A 12,072-nucleotide genomic window follows, 5' to 3' on the forward strand; every position below is an offset into this window, starting at 1 on the left:
GGGTTATTAAAAAAATGTGACTTTGGGGGCAAAAAAAAAAAAAGGAAACGAAATGAAGTGGAGTAAGGTTAGTCCTTTTATTTATTTATTTTTTCATGGCAAAGGGCTGACACAAAAGCAAGATAAAAATTAGCATGTTTGAAGTAATCGTCCGCAGCTTGACATCTGCATAGTAAATTTTAAAGGAAAAAAATGTGTCAGACAGCCCTGAGCCGCTTCGCCCTCCCCCCTTTCATTAGCTCACTGCCAGGGTGGCACTGCTGAACCTCATTACAGCAAGAGGATTTATGAAGCTGAACCCAATGGCAAAGAAAAGGCATCTGTCAATAATTGTAGGGAGCTGCACTCACAGCTTTGAAATCTCATTAAGTATGCAGTTATCAGGCATAAAGATCAAAAACATTACTCAACTCCGACAGAATCTTATGGAGGAACATTAATTAGCAACAGGCCTACAGTACAAAAAAAAAAAAAAAAAAACACACAGACTTCCTCTCACACCTGCCCAACCCACAAACCTAAAGCAACACTCCCCCTCCCGCCCGCAAAAAAATAATTCCCAGCATCTGAGACTGATCAAGAACATGAAACAAGAGAGACACATACAGAAAGGGGGAGAGGGAGGGAAGGGGTGGGCGGCGAGCAGGGAGGGAGGGGAGAGGAGGGCGGGGAAATTCAGTTGAGAAAGGCTTGGCGGTGAGGAGAGAAAAGGAAGAAGCTGTCAAACTTGAGAAGGATGTCAGCACTGGCCCTGATTACAGGGGCCTATGGAGTTCTCAGACCTTTTATCATCCTCACCATCAAAACCAGCTGAAAGTCACCGCAGGAGGGCTGGTGGCTGGTCCCGCTGTAGTCCAGGCCCAGGCTGGGACCCCCAGACCCTGTCCTCGGCCCCTGCTCACCTGGCAGGCCGGGATGCTAGGCCTGGTGCCCAGGAGACAGGCCCTTGCCCAGCCTTCCGCAGCACCCTGATTTCCCAGCCTGTTCTGCAGCCAGCCCGTGAAAGCAACAGCCAGACCCAGCTCCCGGGGCCTCGGGCACAGTCGAGGGAACCACTTGCTGTCACTGCATCTCAGCACCATCTGCAAACACCTTTTTCTTCCTCCAAAGAAGAAGAGGCATCCCCTTCTCACACACCACTTTCCCTTATTTTATTTCTGTGTATGCCTGATTTACAGACTCCATGCCTTACAACACACCAAAAAACAAAATATAAATGCAGAGAATTCACATCCAAGCCGTCAGGCCAACACCGGGTCATGAGACCTCTTGGCCTTTGTAGTACGTGAGACAGGGACCGGCTGAGGATGGGGGTCAAACCTCCCTGCTAGGTTGATTCCTGGTTATCCACAGGGAGAAAATTAAATGACAAGGTTCCTCTCCCACCACATCCTCCACCTCCTGCAGGCTATGATGGCAAAGAAGAATTCGAACGGGTTTGGAAACATCCCGCAAGAACTGTGTGCTTGGGGTCTCTGGCCAACTTATGTCCTACGGTGGCCTGGATCCAGGGTAGGTGCATGGAGATGTGGCGGGGGGAGTCTCAAAGATCACTCGGGTTTCTGTCAAACAGGCAACGTCGGCCAACGCCGTGGCGGGATGTGCAACAGTCAGGCACGGTCCTCAGATGCCCCCATGAAAGGTGTATAACAATAGTCATAAATAATAATAATAATAATAAAGCAGATATTCTGTGCTAATTTCCCTTATTGCACTATTACAGAAAGGTGGCTTTCTCTTGTTACCCATAAGCACATGCTCCTATGTTCTCTCTCTCTCTCACACTCACACACACACACACATGTGCACACACGGCACTTCCCATAATCCCACACCATGAGGATGAGAAAACCTACAGAACAGCCTCTCCCCCGATCTGAAAACTCCGCTCTCATCCTTCTCTGAGCTCCTCTTCCATTCCTATACCTCTTACTTCATTCCATAGGCTCTTCTGAAGTGTGTACCTCTCTCCTCTCCAGAAATAATGGTCACCTTTTCTTAATTGGCCACATCTTTAAGGAAAGGGGAACTAAGATTCCTAGGCAACCAACCTGAAGACCCTTCAAGCCAAGGCCCATCCTTTCCAATCACTGCCTCTCCTTTGGAATATCAATGGATACAGCTCGGATAAATTGTCACCTATGGCCGAAAAGAGTTGAGAACACTTGTCTATAAACCAGACTTGACGAGAAGGCATTTTAGCAGGAGTGTTACAATAAGGTGTTTATATTTTTTTATGCGCTTACCATATTACCTTTATTATGTGTAACATCAAAGTGATTATAGCAATTACATTTAATAGAATTAATTACAGAACTTCCCATCATCCCGGGATACATAATGCATTAGAGGTAAGGCAAAGAAAGAAAACATCTTGATTGTAGTGACTATTGTGGGTGTGTATTTTCCCTGGCAGCAATGCCAAACCAACTGCAGCTTTCAGGAAGAGCAGGGCAATGGAGACGGAGAGCTTTAATCAAAAATGAGGTATATTTCCCTTAACTTAAGTAACACTTTTGCCTAATAATATGTTGGCGCTATTGGACATATAAAATCAATTTAATTTTTGAAGCATGAATCTTTAAAAGGCACTGGTTAATCCACCCAACCAATGTTACTACATAAAGGAGAAAGCACATGGGTGAAAGACTTACAAGCCTTTACGTATGCAAAATAAATTCACTCAAGGCTTCATTAATATTAATTTAAATTCAAAACCCATTTACATTAAATTGTTCATTAAAAATCGCCTATTTTATGCAACATGCATTTCTCAAAGAACTCAGAGGAAACTGAATACATAGGACTAGATTTAATGACGGGGATGGAAAATCAAAAGTAAATGAATTGGAGTCATTTCATGTATATTACCAAACAGCCCTTTGCTCTCCAAGGGATGGGATCCAGTTTGGGGAACAAACAGGCATTCAAAGTAGTTTGCTTTCTGCTACTATAAAGTTGTGAACGTGACCTTCCGGTCTACCCAAGAGGAAGAAGAAAACAAGAGAAATGGGTGGAATGGAAACCAGTCCAAAACCAGACTGGGGAAGGAAGCAGGTACCACCTCAGAATCTCACCTGGACTCAGAGCATGGAGAGTTAGGCTTGCTTTTTAAAAAGTTACATTGGTGAACATTTGCCAGTACCCATCTTGGTCTAGAATTAATAGTTTCTCTCTCCCTATTCACTCCACCCCCTGCAATCCTTTATTCCCAAAGCAAGGGAATCAGGAAGATGATGACAAGAAGTTGGTGAGTTCCTTGCTTTGGCGCCCTCCCCCTTGAAGACAATCTGAACTTACACTGTTTCCCCAACAGCTGTTCTGGATGAAGAAAACACAGTCATAATTAATAACATGTGTCCTGACAGTATGAATTAATAATTTATCATTAAGCCCAAACAAATTTATTCTTCAAGAGCCACACCTTAGCACATTTGAGAAAAATAAGGTAAGGAGATGGTCGAAAAGTCCGGGCAATGTGACCTTCAGAAAAATGCTTTCCCGACCCCCAATACGTCTCTTAGGCCACTCTTGTTGAAATACTAAAATAATTTACAGAATTGAAAGTAATTAAACCCGAGAATCTAAGTGCTGATCAAATCAAGTGTATGTGCTCAAAATGTCTTTTTTTTTAAATGGGGCTTATAAAATATTTGGTCAAGGACACTGTGTAATCTTTCTAATAAAGATTCCTAAAAGTGGAGTATGACAGTCATTCAGGCAAGTGGTCATAAGCCGATTATGTTCCATTACTGTTTTTTTTTTTACTTCCAAAAATGCATAGCATCTTTCTAATCACAAACAGTAACCTGAATTTTTACACCCATGTCTAACGTAAATGTTTACAAATGTTGAAAAATTTGAGAAAGCTACCAAATCTACGTATCCGTTCCTTAAAATTCAGGTAGAAGACTCCAGAAAGAAAAAGAAATATTCATAGCCATTGTTTAGTAGAATTTGAAAATTAATTTAATGACTAACTGCAAATACTGGAGACTAGAATTAATCTGTCTAGATTTTTTTTTAAAGGCTTACAGACGTTTAAATGCAAGTATCGGGACACTTTATCAACCTAACATAAAATTGTCATCTTATCTTATTATATGACTATTTTATGCACGTGTCAAAAGAATTTAAAAATGACTGCCTGTCTATTGAGTCTAATTACAACTGCACATTATCTGTCTCGATGTACCAGTCCATATCATTGTTACCAAATACAATATATTGTATTCACCTTTCATTTTTAACTTCAGACAGAGAAACCACAATTTGGAGCATAACTAGAACACACACACACACACACACACACACACACACACACACTGAACACCTGAGAGGGTCCGGGGTGAGTGATTCCTTGCACAGGCTGCAGGATGGTGGTACAGGGGTGTTACAAAACAGCTTCTTTGAAAGGCCTACCTATCTGAGCTGCACAAAAACACAGAAAGTAGACACACACCCTATTTTTTTTTTTTTCTACTACAAGACTAAAGCTATTTTTATAGTTTGTCCAGTGACAGGCAGGAATAAAAATGGGCCAGCAGGAAAGCCTCACAAACTACACTCGGCATAACTGGCCTGCGCCTGTTATTGGATTAAACATGGCTGTGGGGCACCAGGACCAGGACTCCCTATCCTCTCCCTGCTCCTGCCCCGCCTGCATCCACGGCCCTCGCCCCAGCCTGCCTCTGCCAGACACCAGGGCAAGACAAAGGCCCCCCAAAAGGGCCAGGCGCTTCGCCCTCAAGAAGGTGACCCTTCTCCCTCCAGAAACCCAGAAGGGGAGGGCGGGGAAACGAAGGGTTTTCATTCTGGGAACTCACCTGGGTTTCACAGCATTTCCCCCGGCCCTGAGCAGTCACCTTTCATTCTAATCAGTTTACAAAACAATCTTTAGTTTAAAAAAAAGAGGAAAAATGCAGACTTGCGAGGCAATTTGGGGAATAACTGCTGATACATCAGTTATTGACTACCTGGCTCCTGTTTACGAGCACGCTCAAGGCAAAACTGAGAACAAAATGACAACATCAACTGCTCACAATCAAGGGTGGCCCTGGAGAGCACTGAAGCCCTAACTGACAGTTGTCAAGATAATGGGGGCACAGCAGCTGATTCGGGAAGCTTCTCTCCCCTGTGTGGATGTCCAGGGGAATAGCCTTGCCTCCTGCCCTCTTTGTTTTTCTCCTTCAGCTTCTTGATTTCTCTTTTTTTAGAATTTACATTGCTCCTTCCATTTTGTAGGAAAAGGGGTGCGGGGAATCACAGAGCGACCAAAACCAGTCATTTTGTTACCTTGCTACAGGGTAGAACGTCTGTCCAAAGGAGAGACATGTGGCAGGTTTGAGAGCAAATAAATTCCCAAGGCTGATGCCGAAATGCCTTCCTGAATGCTCCATGTACTTCCAAGAGAGAAAAGCTCCTCTCTGGAGCTGCCTGGTATGTGGACGAGACTTAGGAAGGTTGGGATGGTGTTACTTGGACACCGCCAGGTGTGCCATCTTTTAGTTTGCCCATGTCTACTGGCAAAGTAAAAACCCCCAGGCTGTGCTACCATGAGCTTATCCTATTCCTTGGGGACCCACAGTGATCTGTTACCCCAGCAGGTCCTAAGGGGTCCAAACCACTTTGACAAAAGTCAAGATGCTTGAAGCTTTACCTTTGCAGTGGGACCACCTAAGAACTCCATGGAAGGTTATTCTCTTTCACCAAATAAGACTCAAAAGGTCAGTGGCAAGTTGTTGTTTGTTGGATTTTTTTTTTTTTTTTTTTGAGGGGAGGGTGGAGTTTAGGCAATGGCCTTTAATGATTTTACACTTCCTTCCAGAAAATGAACAGGAAAGAATAAAACGTGATCTGCTATTAAGTACTGCTTGACTTTCTTTTCCGGTATTTTCAAAAAATACTTGTTGAAAAACAAATGCTACACATAGGAGAGAGGGAAAATGGTAGCTCTGCCCAAAGGACAGGGGCCTCTGTAACCCCGCTCCTCTGAACTTCTACAGGCAATGGCTTTTGTCCAGCACAAATGTATAGCCCTTTAAAATTACATGCCTGGAGAAAGGAAACTCCTGCCCAGGTTTCTCTTCAGCAGGTGAAGAAATTTCTCTCTCCCCTTTAAGAAAAGACACTAAGCCGTGCATAATTTCTATCAAAAAGAGAAAAATCCTAAAGGGCAGAAATCCGTCTTTTCAGGGATTCTTGGAGCCTGCTTTGGCCTTCTGGAGAACAGTGTTACACTTGGCCTAGATGTAAAAACTGTGCACCTGTGTGCTATGTCTGCACGCTCTCCCCGGCTCTCAGCCCTTTGTGGTTGTTATTCTACCCCCAAACCATTAAAAGGGCCCTAATTCCTATGACATGATTATCCAGGTACCAAAGCCCATTTGTCACCTGCAGCAGAAAATTGAGTTAATGCACAACTAAAGGCAGCCAGGACTGTGTAATATCAACTTGATTACATCAAACTAGCTGCAAACCTAATTCTGCTGGATGACACTGCGTCGAGCTTGTCATCTCCAATCATTAAAGCTGTCAGGAATCCATCAGGTTTACAGCTAATTAGGTGAACACTAATGAAGCTGGCAAAACAACTTTTCTTTTTTTATGGCTGAGCGGACCTTTCAGTTTGGAGGGGGGAAAAATTCTCGAGTCTCCTCAAGGTTGCTGGGGAATGGATTTCCAGTTACCAATCAGCAGACATCTTTCTTTTTCCCCACTCTCTCTCTATCAGTACAAAGCAATCAATTTGTCATCACTCCCAGTATGCCACAAAAGCAGGCATGAACCTTATAACTTGCAGCTAGGAGAACTGAAAAAAGGAGAAAAAAAATGGGAAGTTTCTTGTCCATCCAAATAAACAAACAAACTCACACAGCGCACTTATTGGCCTGTGCATACTTATCACCAGCCTGGATGTGGAAGGTTTTTTTATTCCTCCACTCTCCTAAATAAGTAGCCCTTCAGACATTCCCCCCCTCCTCCACACGTCCATTAGGCAGAGGCATTCTGATAAAGTAAATCCAAAACCAGGGTATGAGAAAGAAAAAAAGCACTCATGCTGCCAACTTCTGATTGACCATTAAGCTATTGATGAATGTGCCTGTCAGGAGAGAGACAATTAAATCAAATATGAAACAAAGTCGTTTTGACGGGTCATTTTGATAGAGCAAAACCATTCTTCCAGCTCCTATTAGTAGTGCAGTCAAGTTTTTATATAATGAATATTTCTTAACTGACCTGAGATTTCCTGGCTGGCTTTTTAAAAGGTGCAAAAAGGTTAGTGAACAGGTTGCTTTAAAAAACTAGATAAATAAAGCCAACAGCACATTTCCTCCTCCTCTAATATTTTTAGCAGAAATTTATCAAATAAGAGTCTCAGATTGGCAAGGTGGAAGAGAAAAGATGAAGCAACGGCGGAGAGGATTCTAAACCAAATGTAAAGATGCAGTCACATATGGTTCATTTGATTGAGGCACACAGATACCTTCAAATGTGCATCCAAAAAGGAAAGAAAAAAATCCCAAAGACTGGAAGCAGTCCAAGACACTCCTACTGCCCAACTTTGTGAAGGAGTCCTCCAAACTTTGAGAGTTTATTTTGGGTAGATAAGCTCATTGCTTGAGCTTGGAATTTAAAGTAGAAGATGGGATAGGCAAAAAGCACCAGCCAGGAGGTGACTTGAGAGGCAGCACCCTCCCTACAACCACTACTGGGATTTTCAAACTTTCTAAATTTGGGTAACCCTGAGGACAGAAAGCAAAATCTGTAATATATGCCCCAAACCAAGTCTGTTTTCTTCTACGATTTTCTTAGGACACTAAAAGGACAGTACATTTTGGGGAGAAGAAAGAACAGCATTTCCTCTCTGTGACCCTGTGTGAGAAGACTCAAGTTCAGATGCAGCCGGTGTGTGAGCTCTACCGGCAGTGCCGGCTGAAGTGACGGAAATGACCATCACCATCACCCCCACTGCTACTACAGGCACTCCGGGGCAACATGGGTACCATACTTTCATCCAAAAAGGGCACCAGGCAATGCCCTGACCCTTCTCCCTCTCCTCCCTTCTTCCACAAAAGCAAAGAACAGAAAAGAAAGGAAGAGAAGGAAAAAAAAAAAAAAGGAAAGAAAAGAAACGAACCTCCACTTAACCCTCCCCTTCAGGCAGCATCTGAACCTCTGCACATCTGAGTGTTACTCATATCAAAATACATCCTGTCCATATGTGGTCCTCTCAGCAATCCGCCCCAAATCCCAGAAGTTGCACTGACAGGGCCCTAGTGACGTCACAGAGCTTGGCCTCACCATTTCAAGTGATTTATTGATGTTTATTGGGAATGAATAGATCAAAGGCAGCAGCATGATGGGCAATCAATCAGTCATCAAATCAAGGGTGGCAAAGGGCCAGAAACCCTTCTTCCAAGCAACATGCCCCCAACTGACATTATTGCAAAATAATGTTATGTGTGTGGGTTTTGTTTTGCTTTCAATGATGCTTTTTCCAGAAAAGAAAAAAAAAAAAACAAACCCGGCTCAGTCTTAAAAGGAGTTGACACTCCTGGAAAAAAAAAAAAAGAGGGGGTGGGTGATGGGGAGAAAGTACTCAGACACGTCCCAGAACTAAGTGCTATGAGGACATGAGGATGGGAGAAGCAGTGGAAGGAGGGTGGGGGTGAGCGAAAACAAACCGGGGAAAAAGGAACGCCAGCATCTAACATCGACTTGACAGTCATCTGACAATACCCAGACCCTGTGCGCTCTGCTTTCCACCGCTGTGCCCGGTTTGGGCCCAATAAATGAAGAATCAATCGGATTAGCAGTAAGGTGGCCGAAGGGACCCGCTCGCTCACTCGCTCGCTCTCTTTCACTCGGCAGAGACACCAGGCAGTCCCCCGCCGGCCGGCCGCGGGAGGACACGGAAGGTGTCCCGGAGAACTCAGGTGACCCCGCCCGCCCCCACAGAAAGAGACAGAAGAGGGCTCCTTCCCATTCTCTCCGCGGCCAGGCAGAGAGCTGAGGAGTCAGGGACCCAGCCCGGCTCAGTTCGCTGCGAGCGAGCACGGTTCCCGAAGTGGGTGCGAGCGGGAAGGGGCGGGGGGGTGGGTGCAGAGCGCAGCGGGGCGTCCGGGGGGCGCCGGTCCGTGAGGCGGGCGCACGCACCAGACAGGAGAGCGGCGAGCGAGCCCGGCGCCCCGGAGTTACTCTGCGCGGCCAGAGCGAGAGGGGCGAGGAGCGGGGCAAGAAGAGGGGTCGCCGCCGGCTGGAGACGCTGGGCGAGGAGAGGAAGAGGAGGCGGAGGAGAGGAGGAAGGGGAAGCGGCTCGTACCTGCTGCGCGCCGGGGCGCCTGCTGCTTCCTCCTCGGCATGATGCTCCTCCGGCGACTGCCGCTGCCGCCGCCGCCGCCGCTGCCGGGCTGAGGAGAGGGAGGGAGGGGCGGCGGGCCCGCGGGGGGGCGAGGCGGGCCGGCTCTCAGCCTCCCCCCCGGAGAGCGGCCGCCCGCAGGATGCTGCTGAGCCCCGGCTCTCCGCGTCCCCCCCGCTCCGCGCTCCGCCGCGATCCCCGAACGTGCGGAGGGAAGAAGGAGGGCGGGCGAGGGAGGCGCGGGGAGGGAGGAGCGCGGGGGGAGGAGGAGGCAGAGGAGGAGGAGGAGGTGGTGAAGGAGGAGGAGGAGGAGGACCGCGCTGCCGGCGGATTGGGAAGTTTGACAAATCGCTCCAGAGGCCGGAGGAGGAGGGGGCGGGGAGGAGCGGCGGCCCTGCCCCCCCCCCCCGCCCCGTCCCCAGACGAGGTGCGCGGGGTTCAGGGCCGGGGGGCGGGGAGAGGGGGAGAAGGCGGGCAGAGGGGTGGGAGGAAGAGCGCGGGAGCGGCCCCGGCCGGTGAAGCCCCGGCCCCCGCCCCCGGGCAGGGGGTCACGGCATCGGAGGGGGCGCTCAGCCGCCGCCGCCGCGGCCCGGGGCTCGGCGGTCCAGTCTTATGCCCGCTGCGCGGCTGGAGCGGCGGCGTCGGCAACAGGCAAGCTTAAAGGAAAAGGAGATGATCGTGTCACTCGCCCGCCCGCGGGGGCGCCGCGCCCCCGCTCCCGGCCCCGGGCCTGTCTAGGACCCCCGCCCAGTCCGGGGAGGGGGTGCCGCCCCTTCGCCTCCGCCCCGTGCGTGCAAGCAGGGGCGCGGCGCCGGCCGGGCCGAGCCCGTCCCGGGCCGCTAGCTACTCCCGCCCGCCCCTCTTCCCCACCCGGCCTCGCCCCCTGGCCGTCCCCCGATGCCCCTCCCGGGCCGCACTTCTCTCCACACGCCGCGTCCAAAGCCCCCAGCTCGGACCCCCGGGCCTGGGCCCGCTCACCCCGGGGATGCCAGGGCCCGCAGGCGGGCGCCGGCGCCCTCGGGGGAGGAGGTGGGCGCGGGCCCGAGTGGGTGGGGGCTGCTCTCAGACCCCGCGCCACCAGGGCTCCTCCCCCGGGACCCGCCGCAGCCACTTCCCCCAATTTTTTTTTCCGGGCAAACTTTCCCGGGCCGTCCCGGGGTTTGGTGTGGGAGGGGGTGCCTCCAAGTTTCCTCTCCAGACTGGGAAGATCAGGGTACCTCCACCCCGCCCCTCGCCACCTAGGCGCCGGGGCGCGCCCCCCACCACCGGCGCAGGCAGATCCCAGGGCGGGACGGCGACGGGGTCAGGAACTCGGGCACCCAAGCCCATCCCTCGCCCCGGGGCGCCCCGAGAGGGGCCACCGCGCCCTGCGCCCGGCCAGCCAGCAGTAATGAGCAAAAAGAATTGATTATTCATTGGGTGATTGGGATCGCTGAGACTCGCGGCGGGCCGGGCCGGCGGGCCGTGGAGAGGAGGAGCTGGCAGGGCTGCATTGGCTGCGGGGCAAAGCGGGCTCACTTACGGGCGGCCGCTAGGGCGCTGGTGGGCCGGAGCTCACTGGGACGACCCCCCAGCGGCGCCGACTGAGCGGGAGCCGGAGAGGCGCGGGCGGCGGCGCATCGATGCGCTGCGGGCTCGATTGCGTCTCCCTAGGCCAGCTCTTGGGCCGGGAATGGGGCGGCAGCGGCGGGGCCGGCTCCGGGCTCTGCCGGGCGGCGTTGGCGGGAATGCGGGGGCGGCCGCCAGGCCTACTGCCCCCGAGGCGGTGCTGCTCCCGGGCGCGCCGCTGGGGCCCAGGGAGTTTCCTGGGCCCCGCGTCCGAGAGTCCCGGCGAGGGCCGGAGCCCAGTGCCCTGGGACTGGCTGCCTGAGCGCTCCGGGAGCTGCAAACCCTGGCCTTCTTCCTTCCTTCCTTCCTTCCTTCCTCCCCCCCCCCCCCCCGCCTTATGTTTCTTTTTTAGTCTCTCCCTCTTCTTCTGCCCCCTCTTCTCTTTATTTTTTTCTTTGTGATTGTTTTTGCAAGTTTGTTTTAAAAGTTCACAGGCATGCTTTCTTTTTTAGACTAGGAGACCGTGATCTCACCCAGACGGTAAGATCAAAAGTCTCCGCTCGCCCCCAGCCTAAGAGCTTGGGCTCGGTCCAGACGCCTCCCTGAATGCAGATGTGCCGCCGCCGTCCTCCCGGGCTATAAAGACGTCTCCTGCGCCTTGGCGCGCGCAGGAGCGCTCGGAGTTGCGGGATGCGGACCCCGGGTGGTTGCGGGAAGTCGGAGTCGAGCGGAGACTGGGCTCGGAGGCTGGCCTTGTGAGGCGGACTCGGGGGCGGGGGCGCGGCGTGCAGTTGGTGCCTGCGGCCGCAGAGGCCAAAAGGACTGTCCTCCCTCCAGGCCCGGGAGACGCGGCCGTAGGGCGTGAAACGCTTTTTGTGAACGAGAAAACGGTGAGTTAGCAGAGCCGCCCGTGGCCTCAGGATTCTAGGATTCTGGTTGCGGCACTGAGCACCACTTGCCTGAAGGAGGGTAGGCGCCGCGGGAGGTCAGCTCCTGCCAGCCCCCGGCTCACCTTCCACGCGCCGAGCGCCCACTTAGGCCCGCCGGTTGTAGTGAGTGCACGGCGCTGGGCGCCGCGCACGGAAGGCTGAGAGTTTCGCCCTGGCTTGTGCTCCCCCCTCCTTCTTTCCTTCCTCGCGCTGCTCTCCCAACCTCAGTTGCCT

At 51.1% G+C, this 12,072-nt stretch overlaps 1 protein-coding gene across 1 annotated transcript in view; it reads right to left on the reverse strand.

The window, feature by feature from the left end:
- Positions 1–9,365, reverse strand: part of TSHZ3 (teashirt zinc finger homeobox 3) — a gene marked incomplete at both ends in the record, with an annotated part of 67,612 nt that extends 58,247 nt beyond the window's left edge. Inside the window, one exon of the mRNA XM_079723902.1 lies at positions 9,326–9,365. Coding sequence (XP_079580028.1) covers positions 9,326–9,365 — 40 coding nt within the window. The remainder of the gene's footprint in view (positions 1–9,325) is intronic.
- Positions 9,366–12,072: the final 2,707 nt, after the last annotated feature.

The sequence above is a fragment of the Hyperoodon ampullatus genome (assembly GCF_949752795.1).
Source record: "Hyperoodon ampullatus genome assembly, chromosome: 18".
Classification (NCBI taxonomy): domain Eukaryota; kingdom Metazoa; phylum Chordata; class Mammalia; order Artiodactyla; family Ziphiidae; genus Hyperoodon; species Hyperoodon ampullatus.